Source organism: Brachycentrus maculatus, unplaced genomic scaffold, assembly GCF_059751285.1.
Source record: "Brachycentrus maculatus isolate JH-2025_06_01 unplaced genomic scaffold, ASM5975128v1 h1tg000509l, whole genome shotgun sequence".
NCBI classification, from domain to species: Eukaryota; Metazoa; Arthropoda; class Insecta; order Trichoptera; family Brachycentridae; genus Brachycentrus; species Brachycentrus maculatus.
Window position 1 is genome coordinate 617,228 of NW_028281255.1, and position 27,407 is coordinate 644,634.

At 34.7% G+C, this 27,407-nt stretch overlaps 1 protein-coding gene across 2 annotated transcripts; it reads left to right on the forward strand.

The window, feature by feature from the left end:
• Positions 1 to 3,606: 3,606 nt before the first annotated feature.
• Positions 3,607 to 26,306, forward strand: glu (structural maintenance of chromosomes 4-like protein gluon). 2 transcript variants are annotated; one of them, XM_088272570.1, is made up of 21 exons: positions 3,607 to 3,780; positions 3,860 to 4,185; positions 6,299 to 6,490; positions 7,303 to 7,482; positions 8,017 to 8,121; positions 9,268 to 9,455; positions 10,448 to 10,588; positions 11,063 to 11,231; positions 12,171 to 12,283; positions 13,190 to 13,402; positions 15,216 to 15,456; positions 16,207 to 16,594; positions 18,040 to 18,308; positions 18,404 to 18,532; positions 18,984 to 19,141; positions 20,472 to 20,610; positions 21,291 to 21,470; positions 23,137 to 23,310; positions 23,992 to 24,239; positions 24,552 to 24,735; positions 25,556 to 26,306. In XM_088272570.1, the coding sequence occupies exons 2-21, from the start codon at positions 3,877 to 3,879 to the stop codon at positions 25,724 to 25,726; spliced, it is 3,891 nt and encodes a 1,296-aa protein (XP_088128696.1). In that variant the 5' UTR covers positions 3,607 to 3,780; positions 3,860 to 3,876; the 3' UTR covers positions 25,727 to 26,306. The 2 variants fall into 2 exon arrangements, with proteins under 2 accessions (XP_088128696.1, XP_088128697.1); XM_088272571.1 differs by having other exon boundaries at positions 3,866 to 4,185.
• Positions 26,307 to 27,407: the final 1,101 nt, after the last annotated feature.

Genomic DNA, 27,407 nt, shown 5'->3' on the forward strand with positions numbered 1-27,407 from the left:
TGTCAAGCTTTTTACTTTTTATTTTATTCAAATGTCATTTAAATATTCATATTTTATCATTTTGATGAATTATTAAAATATGGATTGGAATTACGTCAGCACAAACATTGTTTCGTCTATTATCATTATTCAATTTTTTTTATCTTATAATATTTTTATTTAAAAAGGAATAACCCGCAAAGCCTCTAGAGGCTTGTCTGTAGGTAGGATAGTAAGGATAGGGAAAGTTAATGTGAAAAATGCATCACAAACACCCAGACCAATTGAAAATTAATGTTTCCTGAATTTATTTTGCTCTTGGCGAGAATTGAACCCGCGACGCCAGTTTCGCAGTCAAGCGAAGCGCAGTCTACCCAACTGCGCCACGGCGCCACATGTAATAAATCACTAAATTAGTTTTATTTTTATTATACATGACTTGATTCGAAAACTTACAAATGTTTTCATCTACGTATGAAAATTAAAACTAACGAGCAAAAACTATTAAGGGGTATATATAGAGGTTGATAGGGTGATAAATATAAAAATATATCGGCCACACTGCGAGGAGCCTTAAAATTAGAATAGGAAAACATCGCCGTGGACAAACAAGTAATTATTTTTCGGAATTTGCAAATCATATCATGGAAACCGCTCATTTGACTCTCATACACTTAAATTATTACTCTCTGTTTTAAACCAAGGTCAAGTCATGAATAATTTAGAAAATTAAGAAATACATAATGATTGAAATTCAGATAAAACGTTTATTAATAATATACTGTTTCAAAATACGTCACCTTTATTATCAATGTTTCCTTTTACAAAAAATCCAGTTCCTAAACCCCCCCCCCCTCCCCTATATTTATTACCCTATCAACCTCTGTATAAACCCCTAAATATTTTTTTGCTCGTTAGATTTAATTTTCACCTACAAATGAAAACATAAAATGTTATTGTCAATCATGGGTAGATTAGGGAATATTGCACGTGTGTAAAGTGATCACTTAACCAACCAATGACAGGTCATAAACCCAGTAAACACCCAGGCTTCCATATTCTTCTTCATCTGTGTTGAGATGTCAAAAAATGTAAGAAAAAACTCCTTAGTGGAGAATCCCAGATTTGTGAACAAATATTTGGACACACTCAAAATGTCGCAAAATGTAATATTTTTAGTAAAATGGCTCATAGTTTTTCAATAAAATATTTTTTTACCAAAAACTTAAACGTTTCAACAGTAACTCAGCTAGCAATATTTTGTACCTATAAATTATATTTTTTCACAAAGAAATATTCGTATAATATATGTACAAGGACTTACGAGAAACTATATTTTGTTTTAGGGGTGTACAGGATAGCACAAAATTAATCACGCTATCGGAAGATGCTATAATATTTGCAAATTGCGTCGTACGTCAATCATATTTATTTATTTATTCACACAAACGCCCCAGAGGGCGTTTGTGTGAATAAATAAATAAATAAATAAATATTTCCAGGTTCAATATTTTGAAAAAATATAGTTGTTTTTGTTATATGACAAGAACATTCAGATACATAAAATAACAATAAAGTATGATCTACATTACAAAAATTACATGAGTAGTCTAGCTGACTTAAAACTATTGCGTAATGCCTGTTTATATGCAGATAGGGAGTTGGAAAAAATGTCTGCAGCTTCACTAAAAGTGTTACCAAGATTCTTGATTCTTGGTAATACATTTGTGAACTAAACACCTCCAATATACAGTCTGATAAAACGGGCATAAATGTGTACCAACACTGACGACAACCACTTGACAGATATTATGTTTAATCTTTTCCACTTAACAGAAAAAAATAAAGGTTCTCAAATAAAGATTTTTATCATTCAAAATCCTTTATTTTTATTTAGTAAAAAAGCTTTTTGAAAAACAATATTCGATTATTAATTTTGTGCCATTATAAATTTGCTTATATACTGCAGCTGTCTACTTCACAAATGTCAAATATGATTGACATAGGTAAGACGCCATTTGCAAAAATTATAAATACATCTTCCGATAGGGTGAATAATTTCGTGTCACCCTGTATAAATATTGTATTAACAATGGTTCAGTATATCCGGAGAATGTTATTTTCGAAATAAACCTTTAAGAAAAGCAATTTTCTTCCTTTACACGCGCCGAGTCATTAATCATCCCTTGACTTTTTCGTAATTTATTGATAGGGTTGTTATGTACGTAGCGCTAAAAATTCGGAATGTATGTAATAAAAATCCTATTGGATAAACACGTGTCGTAATTCCCACGATGTTATTTAATTTGATACACCCGTTGAACGTAATTTACATGAATTTAATGTGAAATTAATTGATTTTACGTGCGTAATTATACCACTTTCAATTATGATCGCAAATAAAATAAGAACGCTTTCCTCAGGTATTTAATATTAGTAACAACAACACCAACAGTGCTTTCTGAATATAAATTATATAAATTAGGCACACTTTACTTACTTTAACTACACTACTTAAAAGTAAGTCTTTCACGTGTTTTTTTGGTGTTGTTTTTTTTAAAGTAAAAACCCACAAAGCTTCTATTTTAGAGGCTTTTCTGCAGGTAGGATAGTAAGGACAGGGAAGGTAGATGTGAAAAGATACATCACAAATACCCAGACCAATCCTTCTTGAATTCATATTCAAATTGAACCCACAACACAAGTTTCGCAGTCTAGCGTCTACCCAACTACGCCACAGCACCTGTAGTTATTATTGTGTTATACTTACAAACAACGAGTATAGGAGGATGTTCCCTTAGTATCAGATTTAAGGGGGAACTCGCAAACATCCAACTCATTAGCGATCGGCCGCGCGAGGGGCTTAACATGTTTCCACGTACATTTAAAAAATATTAATAAATTGAAATTCAATTTTTTTATACGTAGAATGTATATTGTAAAGATATTTTAGAATTTTCTTAACTCCTTACCTTTAAAAAACTCTTATCTTTTCTAAAACATATATGTATGTATTTATGTTGACAAAAACTTCAATACAAAAAGGGTGTTTTAACCAAAAAATTATGTTAAGTGTTACTTGGGTTTAAGGATGCCCTAAAAAAATAATAAAATTTAAAATTCCCTTTAGATTTATCGTATATTGGGCCTTAATGGCGAGGATATGAAATACAATAAAAATTTTGATTTAAAAAGCTTAAAAAATTATTTAATTTTTTTAGGGAGAATTATATATTTTTAATTTAAGTTTTACTAAGCAAATACCGTTATTTCTTAAAATTTATTGTATCACGTGTTCCGATACATTCTCATGCATCATTTTTTCAGAGTGGGCTTGAACCGATAAACTAACCGCCGGACCATAACCCGACACATATTTATGTGTTTTTTTTTTAATTCTTTGTAAATTGGATCATTATTTAAACGGCTTTTAAAACGTATTTAATATAAGTAATAAAAAATTAAAACATGTTGAATGAGTTCCAGATAAGTTTTTGTAGCCAGTTTCGACCAAATATATGGAATATGAATAACGGAATCGGTACTTTTATATGTCATATTCTTGGTATGTATTTATTGTTCATGGTTGATTTTCATCGTTCGGTTTGCTGTAATTTGTCTATGCTTGTAACCGTCAAATTTTGCACAGCGTCAAATTGAAATGTCAAATTTCCTTCTAAAATCCCGCCAAGCCTGTTTACGCGTATATCAACAAACGTATAAACTGTTAGATTTTGGTATTGGCAAATTCCATCGAAGGTGTATATAATTTTTTCGTCAATACGGATCGCGCGACTCCAGGTAATTTGGTTTTGCAGCCTATTATGTGTTTACGTTCCAATATGTCATTTGAAAAGTTCCTGATTTGTTTTGTTGTTAGTTTTAGGGTAATTAAGGATGGAGGAAAGAAATGATACCGAGGAACCTATGGAAGTCGACGTTCCTGTTACGAATGGTGTTGTAAATGACGGGCAAGTGGCAGGTCCATCATCAGCTAACTGCAATGGAGACTTTGAAGACGATGGAATGGACCACATATCAGATGACGAGGAAGGGGGAATTAGGATCGGTGATATTTATATTCCACCAGCACCTAAACCAGCTCTATCCATGAATACCACAGGGCCAAGGCTAATAATTACAGAAATTGTTAATGAAAACTTCAAGAGTTATGCCGGCATTGAAAGACTGGGACCATTTCATAAGGTTTGTAACATTCTAAAGATTAGAGGCGTTTTAGTAATAATCAAAGATTAGCATAAATTAGAACAGTTCTTTATTTATTTCTCAAAAGACATCTTCATTACAAAAGTACACTATAGTAATAACAACCAAACCACATCAACAGATTTCGGATGGGTGTTTTTTATGCCTGTGGACCGCTGGCGACAGGAATTGATAATTACGTACATATAGTTAATACCTTAACAAAGAAATTTGTAGATAATATTCATATTAAAACATTAAACATGTAATTCCTTCTTTTCTGACTTCGAAATGAGGCCGGCGCAGAAGGTGAAAATATCCTTTCCGTCCTTAAGCATCAATCGACTAAACACTCTTTGTTTTTCTATTACCATACCACAAAATTAATAATACTTTTAACATACGAAAAAAAAAAAAAAAACCCTTATCCGCACCCGGATGGTGCATAGGGCACTGTGTCATATAAAAGCAGTGTTATCTTGATCGTTTTTACACATGAAGAAAAGGTGATCAGCCCTCCACTTCAGGTACCAGTCCATGGTAATATTGAATAAATATTACAGTGAAAAAATCACTTATATTTATTTTACTTCCCTTGGGAATCGAACCCGGGACCTCCAGAAAGGTAGCCGAGCGTGCTGACCATTACACTACGTAAGCGGACAGATGAAAAAAGGATTAAATCTCATCAAAAGGTGAAAGTACAATGTTTTTATTTTCACCTGTTGATGAGAACATCTGAAGTTCTCGAAACTAGGCGTGTTTACATTATTTTTATGATTAAATGACCTAACTATTATGTCTCAGTTGTGGCTGTTCTTCTTTCTGTGGTCTCAATCCTGTGGATTGGTCTGCAGCAACAAATGATACCTTCGCCATTCCGGTCTATTCAGCTCCGCACATGTTGAACGGCCAAAATCCTCGTATAAGTCGCAAAGATATTCGCGGAGAGGACGTCCTCTGGCATTTGTTCCCTCGATCGTTCCATCTATTATCATATGTGACAGTAACTGAGAGCAAATTCTAATGGTTTTCCTGTACCCATCATCAAGATGTTTGAGTGATCTGATATATCGTTCACTCCTTTCAACAATGTCGTATATAAAAAAAACTGGATTTTTCAGGAGATCGTTTTTAAAGTATAAAAATATTATAAAATGTATTAAAAATAAATATCAAGCCACTTATTGAACTTTTTACTGTGCAACAGATCTTTTTAGGTAAAACCTGAATGTTTTTTCTCCATTTAAAAAATATTTAAAAATAATTAAAGAATACCTTTTCTTCAAAAAGTCCGCCTCCGTAGTGTAATGGTCAGCACGCTCGGCTACCATTCTGGAGGTCCCGGGTTCGATTCCCAAGGGGGGTAAAATAAATATTAGTGATATTTTCACTGTCATATTTATTCAATATTACCCTGGACTGCTACCTGAAGCGGAGGGCTGATCACCTTTCCTTCATGTGTAAACGATCAAGATAATACTGCGTTTATATGACGCAGTGCCCTATGCACCATTGGGGTGCGGATAAGGATTTTATTATTATATTATTATTTCTTCAAAATGCAAAAAAACACTTTCTGCTCTGTAGCGGGTAAATATTAAGTTTAAAATATGCCGCTTTTGCTGGGATAAAGTACATTTTCTGGACATTCCGAAAATATGTAAAACTGAAAATTGACAATTTTTGATTTATGACGTTCTTGAAAGGAGTGAGCGATATATGACATTTCAAACAACTTAGTGTATTTTGCCAGTTTAAAGAATGTTGAAAACATTACAATACGCATCATTAAATCAAAATAGCATATTTTCGAGTTAACTTTTTTTCCCAGTATACCCATGATATGTACCATATTTATTGGTAAAACAGTAAAAGTTATAACTTTATGAGACAGTTTATTTTTATGACTCGGTTGTATTTGAACGCCTGTGGCACTTGAAAAGTATGAGTCATGTTAAAAATAAAAGTGTAAAAACTATACATACTTATAGTTGTTGTTTTTCAAGCAATTGAAAATTGTAAATTTTTGATATATGACGTTGTTGAAAGGAGTGAGCAATATGTATATGTTAAAACGCTCAATTGAAAATACAATCTTCTTTACTTTCAGAGTTTTACCGCCATCATCGGACCCAACGGAAGCGGGAAAAGTAACGTGATCGATTCCATGTTGTTTGTGTTTGGATATCGAGCTGCTAAAATCAGATCCAAAAAGATATCAGTGTTACTTCACTCTTCGAAGAAATTTCCCAATATTACCAGTGCTACAGTGTCTGTGCATTTTGTTCAAATTATTGACCAGGTAAGATTGAGATATATGATAGATGTCCCAATAGACAAAGTAACTTTTATGAGAAGGGAATATAGAAGTCTGTGAACATAGTTTAGAAGTTCTATATACATATTGTTCTATATACATTGAAAAATATATAAAAAAGACTATTATACCATTTATTATATAAAGCATTAAACCATGAGTGTAAGTCCATCTCCAAGCACAAGAGCTCAGTCTCTTTTTTGGAGAGGCACAGCGAATCTAAAACTAAAAGTTTGCCATATTTATAAATGTTTAGAAAATGTATTATGTTGTACTTAAAAATGTAACTTTATTAAATAAAATAAAATAAATATATAGCTGTATACCTCTGTAATGTTAGTATGTTTAGCTACCGTGCCGGGTTCGATTCCCAGGGGGGTCAAAATAAATAATTATTATTTTGCACTCTAATATTCCTACTTACTATACCTGTTTATTGTATTATTTTATATTTTGCGCTGTGTTAGTTTTGTTTATTTTTTATCTCTTTTTTTTAAATTTTCTTATCCAGAGCATTGCGTCGCAACGTAACGTTGTAAAGTCGCTCGCGGCGAGCGCTCCGACTATGGATGCGACCATAGGCTATGAAACTTATAAAGTTGAAGTCTGAGTAGGGACATGATAAACGGTGTTGCATAAGCTGTAGCTAGACTTCAGAGTCACTTGGACGTTAGGTAATTCAAAAAAAAAATAGTACCAACCATTGGCTCATGAGTAATTTTTGGTTGATCAGTATAGGAAAGGTTTATTGATGTTTCGATGGCATTATCTTTTATGTGTTTTTTTTTTATTTACAGGAAGGTGAAGATAATTTCACCATTGTTCCTAATACAGAACTGGTAGTTTCCCGGACAGCCTTCAAGGACAGTTCGTCCTACTACACCCTAAATGGGAAGAGAGTCCAATTCAAAGAAGTTTCTAGAGTCTTAAAGTCTCACGGAATTGATTTGAATCACAACAGATTCTTGATCCTTCAGGTATTATATTGCTCACTCCTTTCAAGAACGTCATAAATCAAAAATCGTCAATTTTCAGTTGTGCATGTTTTCAAAATGCCCAGAAAATGTACTACTATCCCAGCAAAAGAGGCATATTTTTAACTTAATATTTACCCGCTACAGGGCAGAAAATATTGTTTTTGCGTTTTGAAGAAAAGGTATCGTTTGATTGTTTTTTAAATATACTAAATATTTTTCAAATGGAGAAAAAAACTTCAGGTTTTACCTAAAAAAACCTGTTGCACAGTAAAAATTTGAATAATTGGCTTAGTATTTATTTTTAATACATTGTGTTTTATTTTTAAACTTTAAAAACGTTCTGAAAAATCAAGTTTTTTGGTGTAAGACGTCCTTGAAAGGAGTGAGCGATATATAATATTAAACCTGTTTTTATATTACGGACTTTCGGCTTTAACGGCCACCCCCAATCAGTCCACGATATTGAAGTTTTACCGTATGCATATAACCAGTTTAATGGGAAATTTTTAATAATTTGACGTTCTTCCTTTTCAGGGTGAGGTTGAACAGATAGCCATGATGAAGCCGAAAGGGCCAAACGAACATGAAACGGGGATGTTGGAGTATCTTGAGGATATCATCGGGACTGCAAGATTCAAAGTGAATATTATTTTATACATATCTGTTTTTTTTGTTATTGCTGTACATAGATAAGCATAAATTTGAACTCTAAACACATATAGTAAAAGCTCAATAATTCAGAAATTGAAGATACTAAAATTTTAATAATTTTTCAAATAATAGATTAGCAAATTCAAATCAAATAAAAATATTCTTGGATAATATATCCTAAATAAAACACGTTTTTTGTTGGATTGAATTCTTCATTTATTTATGTATATTTTAATACGTGACGCGTTTCGTCTTCTTAGGACATTATCAAACACTTATTATGTGTTTGACAATGTCCTAAGAAGACGAAACGCATCACATATTAAAATATACATAAATAAATGTAGAATTCAATCCAACAAAAACCGTGTTTTATTTTGGATATATTACCCAACAATTCAATATAGAATTCTACCAACTCTGCAGTTACAATAAACAAATAAAAATACTTTTTAAATTTTCAAAGCAATTTGTATTTTTTGATGACAAATTTACAAAAGCAGCGAGTTCACTGCTTTTGTTAACCTTTTCCACTCTGACCATTTTTTCTCATAACTGATCAGCTACTCTGATCAAAAAAATGTGACATTTTTCTACCATTAAAATAAATATTTTGGTTCCCTTATTTTGGGACACTGGCAATTCGTATGACCATTCGTTTTTATAACTGAACTTGAAAGTGTAACTTTCATCGTTTTCATGGCGGATTAACCATAAAATATTTATTATGAACACATAAAATGCAATTTCTGTTATTTTAACTACCAGCACTAATATCACAAAATTTTGAAATATAATAGCTCCACAAAATGAAAAAATATGTTTACAAAAAACTTTTAGCCTGTATAAAATACCCACTATTAAACTTAAAGTATTTAACACATATTTATGACATTTCAAACTACTTAGTGTATTTTGGCAGTTTATAGAACATTAAAAACATTATTATATGCATCATTCAGTCAAAATTTCATATTTTCGAATTAACGTTTTTTGCCAGTATACCCACAATATGAACTATTCACGGACGGAGTTGTGGCGTAAACCGCGCCTGATATGCGAATGTAAAATATTCTTAGCTGCCAAGATATGGTGGCCGGTATGCCGATGGGTTAAACATGTTTGGTGTTTCAGGAGCCCATTGATAAGTTGGCCGTCCGCGCGGAAGAGTTATCCGACGCCCGTAAGGAGAAATTAAACAGGGTGAGGGTTGTTGAAGCTGAGAAACAAAAATTGGAAGGTCCCATGAAGGAAGCAATCACGCAGATCAATATCCTGAATCTCCTCACTAGAGCCAAGAATAACTTGCTGCAAAAAAACATGTATGTATTTTGAAAAATAGCAATTTATGCAATAGGCGTTTAATTTTATTACTACCACTACGAATCAAAACACAATTTGTAAATTTCAATTTCAAAACTCATTTCAAAGACAGCCGGCGATTCGCTGGTTTATCTTTTCAGCGATTTTTGTTTCCATTAATATTCAATGACAATAACTTTATTCATAAAATGACATAAATATAAAAATAATAATAAAGTATATTTCGGTTACTGATTTCATAATATAATAATAATGAAACCCTTATCCGCACCCCAGTGCTGCATAGGGCACTGCGTCATATAAACGCAGTGTTATCTTGATCGTTTTACACATGAAGGAAAGGTGATCAGCCCTCCGCTTCAAGTACCAGTCCAGGGTAATATGGAATAAATATTACAGTGAAAAAATCACTTATATTTATTTTACCCCACTTGGGAATCGAACCCGGGACCTCCAGAACGGTAGCCCAGCGTGCTGACCATTACACTACAGAGGCGTGATATAATAAGATATAATAATCACAATTAAAAAAAATATATATATGCCTTTATGTTTTACCATTTTTATTTGGTGTGTAAATTTAGTCTTAAGGTGGAGACTGACCGGAGCATTTCGTCGTAACGTGTTACGTTACGATGCGAGCATTCAGGCAGTCAGTACACCGAATTGAGCGCTCCATCCATAGTTTCTGATGCTCGATGATGCTTGCCGCTAGCGATGTTACGACGTTATGTTACGACGAAATGCTCCGGTCAGTCTTCACCTTTAATGTTATTTTAATGAAAAAAAATGTGTCAAAATTAAATAGTGTGTTGTATGAACAAATTATGTCACCTTTATTAGTATGTATGTAGCGCAATGGGTCGACGTATTGTCGGAATTTTTATTTTTAAATTTTTTTAATAATCAACATGTCATTCCACAAAGTTAATGCCCAATCGATAAATATAATATTTTTCAATGTACTAACTGTTTTTATATTTTTTTTTAGGTACGACACTAATCTTAAAGTCACCGGAAGAAAGGAAGAGAGACAGAGGCGTCAAAACTTATTACATGAGCTGGATGAAAAAATATCTGCATTGAAAACGACGAAGGATGAAAAAAATTTACTTCTAGCACAAGGAAATAAGTAAGTGTGAATGAATTTTTTTTTTATTGTTATTTTTTTTAACTGGTTTTCACTTTAGTTCAAAAGTTAAAGCCTAGTATGTACACTGTTGCTCTGGGCCCTTGTAAGATGACATGTTTCACAGCTGTATAAGAAAACAAGAGCAAAGAAAGCAGGCATTGTATAGGTGGCATTTGGTCTTCATAAATCTGATCTCCAGACAGCCTTTATACTGTTAAATGTGGCCCCTGCGAGTCCTAAATGCACTCCCAGTTCCTTCTGAAAGCTGCCATTTTCAGTTATGTACACTCTTACATGTGTTGTAAAAAGGCAAGCTTGATGCCGGCTCTCGGGAGGCATGCGGAGTACATGGCCAAGCCAACTGAATCGCCTTTTCTTGACGACAGTTGTGACCAAAATTTGCTGTGGTAAAATATGATACTCAATTGGAAATCAAGCAGTGAAATATTTCTGTGACTTTTATGAAAATTTTAGGAAATATGAAGCACTTGAGCAGCGTAAAGAGGAGTATTCTGAAATGTTTAAGAATATGAAGAGTCGCGATGTCGCCTTGCAAGCCGAAGTTACTCAGACCAACAAGAGGAAGAAGAACATACAGGGTGTCCTGGAGCAGGAACGGAGTAAACTCATTGACTTTGAGCAGGTAGAGAAATACACACTTAATTTTTTTTTCTTTCTAATAATAAATATTGTAATGAAACATTTGAAAAACTCTGATGAATTTACCCATATTACTGTATATAAATGTCCACCTCCGTAGTGTAATGGTCAGCATACTCGACTACCGTTCTGGAGGTCCCGGGTACGATTCCCGGGGGGGGACGTCAAATAAATATAAACGATTTTTGTGTGAAAGTATCAAGATAATACTGCGTTTGCAGACTTCAATATTATTTTTCATGTATGTTGAGATGTCAGAAAATAATATAAAAAAACCCCTAATTGGAGGTAATTCAGATTTGTGAACAAGTATTTGGACACACTCAAAATTTTGTAAACTTTACTGTAACCAATATGTTAATGATGAAAAAAAAAAGCCAAACGGTATTCTACAAAGGACCCACTTTAATATAAGGGATAAAATGGATGACGAATGAGATTAACATAGAACGGGAAAGGGTTAAAGCACACATCGCTCACTCCTTTCAACAACGTCATGTATAAAAAAAACTGGATTTTTCAGGAGATCGTTTTTAAAGTTTAAAAATATCATAAAATGTATTAAAAATAAATATCAAGCCACTTATTAAACTTTTTACTGTGCAACAGATCTTTTTGAGTAAAACCTGAATGTTTTTTTTCCATTTGAAAAATATTTAGGATATTTAAAAAAATAATTAAAGAATACATTTTCTTCAAAATGCAATAACATCACTTTCTGCTCTATAACGGGTAAATATTAAGTTAAAAATATGCTGCTTTTGCTGGGATATACCACATTTTCTAGGCATTCCTAAAACATGCACAACTGACAATTGACAATTTTTGAAATATGACGTTGTTGAAAGAAGGGAGCGACATGTGAATAATAAATTAAAATTCCGAATACATTTTTACTAATTGTTTATGTATAATTGTTTAGATTCCGGATAAAAGCAAGAGAGACATAAAAGATTGCCAGGATTTGGACATTAAACTATCAAAACAGAAAGAAACTCAAGAAGCCGAATTGCAAAGTGTCATGGCAACCATTGGGTAAGAACTATTTTATCTGCTACAATCCGTCAGTTTTAAGTACTTTTAAGCATTCTGATCACCCCACCCCCGTATCAGCAATGTCTCGCCCTTGGTTATTTGTTCATTTTGAATTTGTAGTAAAGAGTGTACATTGGTGGGATTATTGCCATATAACAATACCTTTCAACTAAAAGGAAATTTTTAATTATTAATTATCTTCAATCTATAGGTCATCGAAAAATTATGCCAACATTTAAAATAACTGTTATAAAAAAACGTTTTAGAGGTAATTCAATGATTTTGATCTTAAAATATGCGGAAAAGGATCATTTTTATGTTTCCTTAGTATGTTTCGATGTGTGTACCGTTCGTCGCTCTGCAGATGTCTAGTCTGTAATCGATATCTCACCATGTACGATAGCGTCAAGATAGGGGCAGAAATTTGCTTCCGCAGGTGATCCAAATCCCGAATCTTTTCTGCATACACAATGTTTTTAATGTACCCCCATGAAAAGAAATCTTATAAGGTAAGTAAGGTCATAACTTCTTGGAGGCCAGGGGCTCCTTTACCACAGCCTTTGGGATAGCTTGCGTTCAATGCACTGCGTACTTCACATGCTCATATGAAGTTCACGCTACCTCCAAAACAAAATTTAAGAATCACCCGTTAAACATTAAGGGTTTCGATGCTATAATTTTTTTAAATGTTGGCATTATTTTTCAATGACCCATATATCTATTGAAAAATGCTACCCGCTCGTGAAAGGCAGAATAACTTTGTTTATAAAATACAATATAACGTCCAATTTGAAGTGAAAAATATTTTAATAAATGGGGAGTTTTTACTTTAGTTTATTGATAAATTAAAAAAATATATATCCTTAAATAAGCTTGACAATATTATTTTCATCTTATTTCTTTCAGAGCTGAAACACGGGAACTACAAGAAATCAAAGACAACGTGCAGATGAGACTGATCGCCTTAAAGAAGGTGGAAGACGACACGAGACAGAAGTCTAAGTTGGCAGAATCGGAGCTGAAGATCTACATCAGCACAGAAGAGAAGGAAAAAGAAAAATTGGAAAACTTGAAGAAATCCGTAGAAAGGGTGTCTCTCGAGTTTCAAGAGAAAAAAGCGTAAGCTGCTTTAAAAATAAAAATTAAACAATTTTATAAAAAATCACTTTATTTACTAACCGAATCCACGCGGCTCGCATAGCCGTATGTGTTTTCATAAAACATGCCCCATACGCAGCTGACATAACCGTATGTGTTTTTACTGTGCTCCAAGTTTCGAACCTCAGTTCAACTTGGAGGGATTTTTTCATGGTGTGGAACTTTGGAAAAAATAATACGTCAATCCTTGGCCTCATGACATCTGTTGAAATATCTGACTAATAATTTGTAACATCACAAGGATAAATAAAAGAACAGATCCCTGATTTTTCTTGCTGTCGGTAATTAGTCCACGCCATAATCATGCCCTATATCTGTCTCACTCTCGACGCTATGCATCGCCAGTGGGTAAGAGTGACACACGATGCGTGCTTTGATTTATTTATGTTACGATCTTATTTGTTTATATTACGATATATTTCAAGAATAATGTGACACAAGTGTATTATAGAGTACCAAAAAGGCACAATGAATCCCATTGAATGTTTTTGTTTAGGAAAATAAATCGTTTCTTAACTAAATACATGATAAAAGTAATCATTTTAAAAACGGTGAAATCCCGCCGCGTACGGGCGTCTCTCAGGAACAAAGTTGAGGCGGTTAAAAGGTTAACCTAGCTGGCTTGAACAAGGGGATCGAAATCCCTCATATATTAATTTTAGTTTGATAACTTTAGTATTATATTATTTCATTCCATTTTCATTCAAACCCTTATCCGCACCCCAATGGCGCATAGGGCACTGCATCATATAAAGGCAGTGTTATCTTGATCATAAACACACGAAGGAAAGGTGATCAGCCCTCCGCTTCAGGTACCAGTCCAGGCAATATTGAATAAATATTACCCTGATCACATTATAGTGAAAAAATCACTTGAACTTATTTTACCCCATTGGGAATCGAACCCGGGACCTCCAGAACGGTAGCCGAGCGTGCTGACCATTACACTACGGAGGCGGACACATTATATTATAAGAGCTACTTACTCTATATTTTTTGAAATCTTCTCCTCCCGGTGTTATGTATTTACGACAACTCAACTTTTATAATGAGAATATCAATATAAAATATACATAATAGATACAGGCTCATAATTTTTGTACTCCTCCGTAATATGATGGGATGATAATAGCTTTCTTGTAAATTGTAGGGAATATATCGTAGTCATACAGGAGAAAGTGACCAAGTGCATTTTTTACAAAAACGTGATTATTGACTATTTGATATCTTACTAGCTTAATATTGCCCTGAAAAAAATTCCAAAGGATTTTAAACTTGGAAGTATAATATATTGACTTGTTGAAAATGACTAACTGCATTGATGTTTATTTTCTTGATCAATGGGAGAGGAAAGAACGATAAAACAAATTTATGAGGCGAATGTAATTGGAAAAAGGAGCAGAGTAAGACCGAGAAAAACTTGGCACGATCAGGTATGCCAAATACTTGAGAGCGATCAGGTTAGGAATCGTAACAATCGGCGGGTATGTATGAGGAGATGCATGAACATAGAAGAGGCGAAGAATGTTTGCAAAAACAGAGTGGTGTGGCGTTCTATTCTTTCTGCCTACCCCTGCGGAGAAGCGGCGTAATGGTTAGTTAGTTAAGTAGTTTTTTTTCTTGCCAAGCAAAAGTGACTTAAATGGCCCTTCTGAACATTTTACGTTTTGTTAGTCAATTTCTCGTGTATGACTACGATATAGTTGTTATTTTATTATATAGTTATCCCTTGTAAAGTCCCTTGGTTTATTTTGTCATACTTTATAATTTCCAGACGACTCCACGAGTTGAATTCGACTTTGCCAAACAAGGAGAAGGCGCTTCTGGCGGCGAGTAAGGAGATCGATGAGCTGAAGGGGGAAGAGAGGGAGATCGGCGCCAAGGTCAGGCTGCTGAGGGGGCAGCTGGAGGAGTCCAAGCAGTCCATGAGCGCCAACCGCTCTAAGGGCAGGGTCCTGGACACCCTGATTGCAGAAAGACGGGCAGGAAGATTGCCTGGAATATTCGGAAGACTTGTAAGTCCATATTATTTCTTCATATTAATAGCATTGATAACTTAGTGGTATGGTAATAAAACACTCTCGTTATCATCCATTGTTTACTTTGTGTAATACCACTTTTATAAATACTTAAATAAATATTATTTATATTCAAAGCATTTACTTTGTGGTCAAACATTTTAATTGATATTAGTAATGTTAGTAAATAACCACTCACCGACTACTTCTGTCTACCGGTTTCGAGACGTACCCGTCTCTTCGTCAGGACATACACTACAATTTAACAATCATGCGAACAACACTACACCACACCCACTTAGTACTATTCACATACACTATCACTACACATGCAAAACATGCAGAGCGAGTTGTTAGTCCCACCATGCTTTTGGGAAACTGGTTAGTCCCACCATGTTTCCCAAAAGCATGGTGGGACTAACAACTCGCTCTGCATGTTTTGCATGTGTAGTGATAGTGTATGTGAATAGTACTAAGTGGGTGTGGTGTAGTGTTGTTCGCATGATTGTTAAATTGTAGTGTATGTCCTGACGAAGAGACGGGTACGTCTCGAAACCGGTAGACAGAAGTAGTCGGTGAGTGGTTATTTACTAACATTACTAATATCAACTTAAATAAATATTTAAATAAATATCAATTGTTTTTGAAGTTTTGTTGAAATGGTTTAGTATTACATTATACTTAAGATATGTAAAATGCAGTTATACCAACTTTATCGTAATTGAACTTAATGATCATTTATTCCAGGGCGATTTGGGAGCTATCGACGAACAATACGACGTAGCTATATCTACTTGCTGCGGGCCGTTAGACAACATAGTCGTAGACACCGTTGAAACCGCCCAGTACTGTATCGAATTCCTCCGCGAACACAACGTCGGCAGGGCCACATTCATAGTACTGGAGAAGCAGGAACACCTTCGGGCCAAGTGTAACTCAAAGATCACTACTCCAGAAAATGCTCCACGGCTCTTCGACCTGATCCGCATCAGCAATGAGAAGGTCCGACCAGCTTTCTACTATGCTCTACGAGACACATTGGTAGCCAGAGATCTAGATCAAGCTTCCAGAATATCCTACGGAAGTACTCGGTACAGAGTCGTCACTTTGGGAGGAGACGTCATTGAGATTGCAGGTATTTATAATTTTATTAATTTATTATCTCATTTTTTGGGATTTATACAGCTTGTACTTAAAAAATAAGTAAAAAAAGTTAGATTGACAACGATAAAAGCCAATTTAATAATTCCATATATTGGTAGTGTAAAGGCAAAGGGGTATATCTGTCTCAGACCAAAATTTACAGGAGAGCAAAAACAAACATGTGAAATTAAATATTTTGTTCGGATGGCATATGTACATATCTTAATAAAACTAAATAAGGATTGCAACTACAGCTATATCCTTTTGCCAAATTATGGAATACACTATTTTAGACATTTTGTGGAACAAACTTAGAAAATGAAAAATCATGAATACTATTGTATATTGGTTTCCATGGGGGCATAGAGGACTACACCTTATCGGTCCGTTGTTATCTCGAATGTTAACCCTTTGCACTCAAAAGTTTTTTCAAACCGCAAACTCAAATTCCAAGATTTAGTGCTATTTAATTGTAATTGTATGATTTTGGTTTAATTATATTGAAAAGTAAAAAAAAGTAGTATATTAACACATCGTTGTAATAATATGGAATTCTGAGAATTTACACAGCTTATGACCTGTCATAGGCTGGTTAACTGTACACACATGAAACATTCACCATTCAACCCATGATTGAGAACCACACTACTTTATTTTTTATTTGTAAAAAGGGCAGGTTTTTAATTTAATTTCTGATAGTGAAATAATGTTTACAACATTTTTAGTGTGTCCATAACTCCCATTAATAACTCCTATTTTTACATATTATTTTATCATTTTAACATTTATAAAAATAACTCCTGATAAAGTAGAGAAACCCAAATTTGTGTACAAGTATTTGAACACGCTCAAAATGTTGTGAACATTATTTCATTATCAGAATAAAAACCTTTTTCCAAATAAAATCAAGCTAAAACTCATCAATCAAAGGGTCAAATTAACATACTTACCGTAGAACGGGGCTACTTGAACTTTGATGTGTTACTTGAGTCCAGTACAAAAAATAAATTAAATCTGTATTTGGTCTACAATAATGAATGTATTGACACGATTCATTGTTTTCCTGATAGGTGACACTTATTGTCATGATACTTCGATCGATACTACGATCTAATTTTTTTTTTTGTACTGGGCTCAAGTTACACATCAAAGTTCAAGTAGCCCCATTCTACGGTACTTATTTACCTACATACTTACTTGCATACCTTCTTCTTGTGTCCAGTATTGAACAATGGTCTCCCTCTTGGACTTACACAGCTCTCTGTTGGACGCGACACTCTTCCGGTGCAGACCCGCCATTTTTTTAATGTCATCGGACCATCTTGTCTGGGGCCTACCCACTCTTATGCGTCCTGTTCTAGGCCTCCAGTCAAGCACATGGACGACAAAGGTGCTCGAAATAAACATACCTGGTGAAATATTCATTGGTTATTTCAGGCACCATGTCTGGCGGTGGAAAGACCGCTTCGAGGGGCCGGATGGGTAGAACCGTGGAGGTGAGGAACGATGTGGACCCAAGAATCATCGCGGGCCAAGAGGAAGAACTTCAAGACCTCCAGGAGAGGATGCAGGAGATACGCAACCGCATGCCCGATCTAGAACTCAAGATTGCATCGCTCACCCGTGAAACATACCAGCTGAAGAACGAAAAATGCAGAGTCGAAGTGGAATACAAAAACTTGGTCGAGCAATCTCCTTTACTGAGGGTACTTATTTATAAATGATTTTATTTTTTAATTCTCTCTAATCTTCCCCAGTACTCAATATGCCTATGAAATATCTATTTTAATATTTTTTTCAGAATCAACTTACTGACCAGACTGCAAAAGTAGCCAAGAGTGCTGTGGATCCCGTAAAAAAGGCAGCATTGGAAAAGATAATGATGGAAGCGGATTTACAGTTTGAAAAAGCTAGACTTGATTCAGAAAAGGTTTTTAATTTTTCCATAATTTAATAATTAAATTTCAAATAGATTGAGAACATTGAAAATGGTAAAAATTACGAACCGTCATTGTACCAATTAATGGACCTTTACCGCAATACTCTTTGCAGTTATCTAATTAACTAACACGCCAATCTCTCATTGAAAACAATCTTTGCCTCATCTTTATTAATCTTTTCGTACATACACGCCGATTATTCTCCTGATCAGACTCCTGACCTGGCCGCTATCAAGTATTTGAAATATTTGATCATGCCAAGTTTTCCTCGTATGACATTATGTTGCTGAAATGGCGGTGTGTATATCAGTTTTATTGACATAATGTGATTTTCCAGATGGAAAAAAAAAGATTCAGGAAATTAATGAGAGATATGACATTATCTAGCTTAAATGTATCTTTATTAATCAGTAGTATTTTCAATAAAATGTTATTTTACAGGTGGAAAAAGAGGTTCAGGAAATTCACGAGAAGATTGTGGCCATTGCTGGTGGTAAAGTCAAAACACTGCACAAGCAAGTGGACGAACTCGTGAAGAAAATTGATAAAGTACATGCCGAAATCACCAGACTCAACGTCGCAATTAAAACCAGCGAAAGGTAAAACGTATTATCAATTTTAATTGAAAAATACTTAAATCTTAAGAAAACTTCATCTTTGAGATACCAGTATGACTTTACAATACCAAAATGCAATACCTAACAATTCCAACAGAACTAAATATTTGGAAACTAAGTACATACTTCAATAACCTTCCTACAGATATGAAAAAAAATTGAGGACATTAAAATTCTGAAAATAAATTAAATAAATACACATGTAAATCCAAGAAAATTTTTTTTATTGCCAACAAATAAATAATAAGTTTAAGTGCCTCTCCAAGCACAAGAGCTTAGCCTCTTTATTGGAGAGAACTGCGTTATTAATTTTAAGATTGTAAAAGTAGAAATGTCTAGAAAATTAATTAAAATCATAAAAAAAAACTTTTGCAACCATATTAAACAAAATCTCTAACCCTTATCCGCACCCCAATGGTGCATAGGGTACTTACTGCATCTTATAAACGCCGTGTTATATTGATCGTTAACACGTGAAGGATAGGTGATCAGCCCTCCGCTTCACGCACCAGTTTAGGGTAATATTGAATAAATAGTGGAGTAAAAAAATCACTTTTATTTATTTGACCCCCCCTGAGAATCAAACCCGGGACCTCCAGAACGGTAGCCGAGCGTGCTGACCATTAAACTACGGAGGTGAACAAAATAAAAAATTAAATTGCAAATGCCCATCTACGCAGAATAGTTGTCAAAGCATTCAAATTATTTGTATGAGGGTCCGGGTTCAATTCCTAGAGAGGTTAACACGTTGTCGTCGGGACATGGCATTTGCCGTTTTTCGCGGACTGTCAGTCAACTGCGGGACACGGCAAATGCCGTTTTTGTCGACTGTCAGTTATCGGCGGGAAACGGCAATATACGGGATTGTTATCAGCGTAAAATAAAACGCGTTGAAGGGTAATTTGCTACCTGGGTGCTAGGCGACAGTCTGTCGACGTTATTTGAGATGCCTTGTCCGGATTGGCTAGTGTGCGTTTGGTATTTTATTATTTGAATATATTAGCATTGTATAGGGAATGATACCTCGGAGGAGAAGATTATTTTTTGAGTTTACAATGCTTCTAAAATTGTGAAATACGGAATACTTAATTAAAAATTATGATGTTATCAAAGCAATTGATGTTACAATTTATTTTTGATGATCAAATGTCATATAAGATTTCTTTGAAAATATTATTTGGTTTAGAAATTGTGTCAAATTTAAGAAAGCAATATATTTTTGCGGTAATCGCGAAAAACATCCACTATAGGCTAGAGTCTATTGTAAGAAGCGCCTGACTACAATGTGTTAATTTGATGCTCTTATTCACAGAAATGCGAAGAAATCGAAGGAAAAGATTTCGCAGATGGAAAAAGAATTGTTGGACCTTGAAAACAAACTCAAGGCTATGAGTGAAGAAAAGAAAACTTTAACAGTGGATGGAGCCAGGATAGAGAAAGAACTAGAACTGGTAAAGCATATGAATTCTCTCCTGTCCAGTTATTCTCCGGTCTACTCCTGGGAGATGGAAGACCAGCTCGGCTGTCCAAACTCAAAACACAGTAAGGGACATTATTTTTGCAGTACGTTTTTTTTTGCATTTTTGGACTAAGTAGAATCTACTTAGTCCAAAAATGCAAAAAAAAACTTACTACAAAAAAAATGTCCCTTACTGTGTTTTGAGTTTGGACAGCCGAGCTTTCTCTCCATCGTTTAGGTGGTCTTCCTGGGAGTATGTTACCTTTTATGCTGCTGTCTGCTGCTATCCTCACCACTCGATCCGAACTTGCTCTTCCCACACGATTTCTCCAGAAACATCTTCTTACTCTTCCCCATCGCGCAACATCTTCGACATCGCAGATTTTTCTTATTTCAGAGTTTCTTACTCTGCTGCGAAGTGTTAGGCCTGCAATGGGTCGTAGAGTCTTCATTTCGGTGGTTCTAAGAAGGCTTTTCGTTCTCATGGTCTCAGCTCTTGTTTCTATGCCGTATGTTGTGATCGGTCTTATGCAGGTCTTATAAATTCTCACCTTACTCTCTTTCAGCATGTGTTTATTTCTCCATACACCATTTTTCAAGCTTTGGCCAATATCCATTCACTGTCTTTATTTTGTTTATTGCCAATTTATTTATTAATCCTTTATTTTATAGGTTACGGAACAATTAACAGAAGGCACCCAGGAATTTTCCGGACTCAAGGCGGAAATATTAAGTTTAGTCAAACAGGAAAATAAATGCAAAACTGATCGTCTCGGAATGGTCAATAATCTCGCCGATATAGATAAGGAAATCCAAGACAAGATAATTAATATACCAATTTGGAGGAGAGAGGTATCTACATTATGTTTATTTTATCTTTGTTTTACATTTTTAATTTAAGTTTTACTTAGTTGATTAATACCACAATTTTCTTAAATCGACATGTGTTTCGATGCATTCGAGTTGTGTCCTTAGGACGTTGAAAGATGAAAAGGGTGAGTTGTTGAAAGGGGGGAAGCTTTACACATTGTCATATTGTTATTGGTTTATTATTATTTATATTTATATGAATTTCTATTGTTTCAAAATGTCGCAATTTATGGCTTTTCGCATTAATAATTTTAAGGATTTCTACATTATCTACATTATACAATCCCTAACATACTGTCCAAAATGTATCTGATACTTTTATAAATCATGATGTCAGATCCGGTGGATTCAGTATTTCTCGTTAGAGTACCGAAAACCGATATATCGGATTTTGGGGTTATAACCAAAGGGTTAAGGAACACATTCAGAATAACGTTTATAAACTAACTTAGGACGGGAATGGTATTTTAACCCGTTCGTTCGATTGTTGCTTAGCGACGGGAAGGGTATTTTTATCTCTGCGCTGGCCTCATTTCAAAGGGAAAAAAGAAGGATTTTTTTATATGAATATTATAAACCAATCTCTTTGTTAACACGTTGACTGCCATAGCAATTCTTTAGAATTTCAGCATTGATTTTTGTTCTCTTCCATCATATCCATATTAGCACTGATATACTAGGAATTTTATCATAGCTGCACAAATATGGCCAGTAAACAAAGTAAGAGATAACTCCTAGTCCGCGTCCAAGCAAAGAATGCAATCTACAAGTTATCTCATAGTTGGCAGTCAACGTATTAAGGTCTTAACTATATGTACATAATTTTATCAAATCCCGTCTGCAGCAGTCCGCAGGCGTAAAAAACACCCATCTGAAATGTTTTAAGATACACATAATGCAGTAAACTCAACTCCAGTAGATATTGTACTTAACCTTTTAACCGCGTTTACTTTGTTCCTGAGAGACGCCCATGCGCGGCGGTATTTCGCCATTTTTTAAATGATTACTTTTATCATGTATTTAGTTAAGAAACGATTTATTTTGTTAAATAAAAACGTTCAATGGGATTCATTGTGCCTCTTTAGTACTCTATAATACACTCGTGTCACATTATTCTTGAAATATATCGTAATATAAACAAATAAGATCGTAACATAAATAAATCAAAGCATGCATCGTGTGTCACTCTTACCCACTGGCGATGCGTAGCGTCAAGAGTGAGACAGATATAGGGTATGATTATGGCGCGAACTAATTACCGACCGCAAGAAAAATCAGGGATCTGTTCTTTTATTTATCCTTGTGATGTTACAAATTATTAGTCAGATATTTCAACAGATGTCATAAGGCCAAGGATTGACGTATTATTTTATCCAAAGTTCCACATCATGAAAAAATCCCTCCAAGTTGAACTGAGGTTCGAAACTTGGAGCAATGTAAAAACACAAACGCTTATGTCAGCCGCGTATGGGGCATGTTTTGTTAGAACACATACGGTTATGCGAGCCGCGTGGATCCGGTTAAGATATATAAAATGCAGTTTTGCCAACTTTATCATAATTGAGCCTAATAATTATTTATTCCAGGGCAATTTGGGAGCTTTCGATGAAGAATACGACGTAGCTATATCTATATTTTTCTTTTTTAGTTATCTAATCTCAAACTTGAAGTGATTCCGATGGATAATCAGGAACCGTTGCCTCCATTGTGCACGTATACTGATGAAGAACTGGAGACTATGAATGTAGATGAAATCCGCAGTAAAGTGGAAGTACAACAAGAGAGATTAGGACCACACTTGCCCAACTTTATGGCTATTCAGGTATTTAGTTATGCATCATTTTTCTGAGGTACTCTACATGAGAGAGTACGGGTATTGGCTCCTTGGCTCTATACGACCGAGTTTCTCCAGGGTATGCTTGGCTACAATAGTTTAGAGACTAGAAAAAATGTGCATTTGATTACGCATTTTTATCGATTACTGTGCGGTATGTTCGATAATCCTGAAATTATCCAAAGCATTCGTCTGTATGTTCCCGATAGTTACCTAAGACAGCGTCAAAATAGATTATTTCACATTCCTATATACAGGACCAACCTGCCGATGATTATGCCTGTAGGAAGGGCTACCGCTATGCTGGAACAATATACACTGTTCCACGTGTCTAAGGTGGTATTCTGAAGCAGGATTCTTCTACAACTTTAACAAGAGTCTTTTTACTTACTTTGTAATTTTTACACTAGTCTACTAGTTCCTTACTTTTAGACTAGTCCCTGAAGCGTAAGAGTGATCGCCTTACCTTCATGTTAGTAAAGATCAAGATAACATTATGTCAATACGATGCAGTGCCCTATGCACCATTGGGTGCAGATAAGGGTTAGAATAAGATACCAATGACAAGTAACTGCAAACCCAATTCTGATCTGTAATTTGTTTTGTTGGCGTCTCTTTTTCTACAATTATATTTATAAATTTCGATTGTATAAATAAATATTTTTCTAGGATTACAAAGCTCAAGAGGAGATTTATTTGAAACGTGCAGAAGAATTAGAAGAGATTACCAAGCGTCGAAATGACGCGCGCAAATTGCACGATGATTTGAGACACAAACGTCACTCGGAGTTCCTTGCTGGATTCCACACTATAACGGCCAAGCTAAAGGAAATGTACCAGATGATCACTCTGGGCGGTGACGCAGAACTGGAGTTGGTGGACTCCTTGGATCCCTTCACCGAAGGAATCATATTCAGGTTTGTGAAATTTGTTCAGTACGGCACGCACACGCATTCACTGGGTAACATTTGTGTATTCTTGATTCAATCCCTGTTTTTTTTTACAAATTATTTATTACCGTCGCTTCAAATGAATAACTACTGTACTTTTATGTTATACATTATATGTTACGGAAGAATACAAAAGTTCTGAGCTCGTATCTATTATATTTTATTTCAATATTCTCATTATTAGAGTCGAATTGTAGTAAATACACATCGCTGGGAAGAAAAGGTTAAAGAACTAATTTTTCTTGTTATTCTTCAATTATCGTTACATTTCTTTTCCAGTGTCCGTCCGCCGAATAAATCTTGGAAGAATATCTCCAACTTGTCTGGGGGAGAGAAGACGCTCAGCTCCCTGGCTCTGGTGTTTGCTCTGCACTACTACAAGCCCACTCCGCTGTATGTTATGGACGAGATAGATGCAGCTTTGGACTTCAAGAACGTGTCCATTGTTGCCAACTACATCAAGGTAAACTGCATGAGTTTTACGTGGTTTCCTCCCAGTAATGAGCCGAGAAGCTGAGAAGTTCCTGATTGGCCCACTCTAGATTATCCCTCCTGTTCCCAACAGAATAACACACTTCGGACGGGAATAATAAATTATAATAATAATTTTGGATAATTTATTTAGCGCCATTTTCGTAAAAAAATATAATATATATCTGTATAAACCTTAAAAGCGTTTATACAGATATCAATTATGATATGAAAATGATAACAGTAGATAAAAAATATTAAAGAAAAATGTTGTCAATCGTCGAAAATCGAAAGGTATTTCTACCCGTTTGGTCGATTGATACTTAAGGACAGGAAGGTTTTTTTTTTTACCTTCTGCGCCAAAAATACCCACTTCAGGCGTAAAAACTACCCATTTAAATGTTTTAATATTGTTAAAAATTGTCATAAAATACAAAAATCCCATATTGAAATGGAGAATGATCTCAAATGGGACAGTTTCAGCTGGCGTATGTGTCTTGCTCAAGCTAAACATTTAATCCTTTGCACTCAAAAGTTTTTTCGATATGTGCGTACCATCGACTCAATCAAATTCCAAGACTTATTACTATTTGATAATATTACTTATATGATTTTATTAATTATTAGTACATATTATTTTATTTGATAATTTTATTACTTATATGATTCTGGTATAACCTGTCTGGGAGTCAGTTTAACTGGTTAATTATTACTTTATACATACTTAGATAAATTTCTAACTTTAAGGTTATATTTTATTGCATTTTTCCTAATGTAAACAGAACTTTAAATACCGTTTGTTTTGTCAACAGGAAAGGACAAAGAATGCCCAGTTTATCATCATCTCTCTCCGCTACAACATGTTTGAACTGGCCAACAAATTGGTCGGGATCTACAAGACGAGCGATTGTACCAAATCTGTGACTATAAGAAACAGCATCGATTTAACTGAATCACGAGAACTTGCTGCTAAAGCCGTTTAAAAACCCATTTTGCTCACCATCAACCACCCATTGAATACACCTATATAAACCTCACTGTAAACTGTTGATTTTTTGCTATCAAAATGCACTAAATCACTCTTTAACATGTTTAACCCTTTGAAGACAGAATAAAAAATATTTTACTCTGCCTCCGTAGTGTAATGGTCAGCACGCTCGGCTACCGTACTGGAGGTCCCGGGTTCGATTCCCAGGGAGGGTCGAATAAATATAAGTGATTTTTTCACTGTAATATTTATTCAATATTACCCTGGACTGGTACCTGAAGCGGAGGGCTGATTACCTTTCCTTCATGTGTTAATGATCAAGATAATACTGCGTTTATATGATGCAGTTCCCTATGCACCATTGGGGTGCGGATAAGGGTTTGAATGAATAATACATTTTTATTTCTGGAAATTATTTACAAATAAGTGTATACAGTAACTGAAAATATACTGAAAATTGTGCACACAGATTGATACAATATTTATGCCTAACAAAATTAAAAATACACATTGTGTGCCTGGTGATTAGCAACAAAGACCATGTTTTATAAAGTATAAATAAAAGCATTTATTCTTGAAAATATGAGGTAATATATAACTCACCTGTCATTTTGTTTATTTTGTTCAATAACCTCACAAAATTGATAAACTAAGATACAGATAACCTATAAATATCCCCACATGTGCACATCGCCACAATAAATAGTCAGAAATAAGCTCCAAGACAATGATACCAACATGAAATCTATACAAGCACTATTTTTGTTACATAAGCAACAAATATTGCACTATGGTTTTAACTTTAAACCTGTAGACACTTAAACAATTTATTTTAAATTTATGGTTAGCAGCGGTAACCAGTTGTCCTCAAAGGGTTGATGCGTAGAAAATAATGTTTTATTCTTTTTCTTCATGAGCCCTCTGTTCTCTACTGCCGGATATAGGCCTCTTCCGTATCCTTCCATTGCCTTTGGTCAGTTGCTTGCAGCCAGTTTCTACCCCCCACAGGGACTATGTCGTCAGACCATCTCTTTTGGGGTCTTCCGACACCTTTTGTTCTCCCAAGGTCTCCATCTTAACTCTTACCACTCTGTAGGCCAGACATTCTGGCCCGTATGATTCTAGTAGGCAGCTCCGTGGGCCACAATGTCTGGCTCGGCGCAGATATAACTTTAATCACTGATTTCTCTATCACCCAAGTATATTCTACCAAAAACTATTTCAGATAAATACAGTTATTATTAATTAACATGGTCATACAAATTGCCAGACAGTGTCCCAAATTAGGGAACCAAAATATTTATTTTGATGGTAGAAAAACATCACATTTTTTGATCAGAGTAGCTGATCAGTTATGAGAAAAAATGGTCAGAGTGGAAAAGGTTAAAAAACTTGGGATCCTTTTTATGGGGTTTTGCAATATATCATACAGAATTTTTTTTGAAAACCTATAACTTCAAAATCAAAATTTACTTACTATTTAAACATCATAAATAAGTGATTCCTTCTTGATTTCCAAAACAAAACTGGATATGAATCCTTATCTTTATTCAACGCGTGGCTGCAATATTTGTATGGACACAGGAGCAGTGTTCTACGCATGGAACGTGTTCAAAAAGTGTCCACATGTATATATGTGGAGTTAAATAAAAATCTCCAAAAAAATATCTCCATTC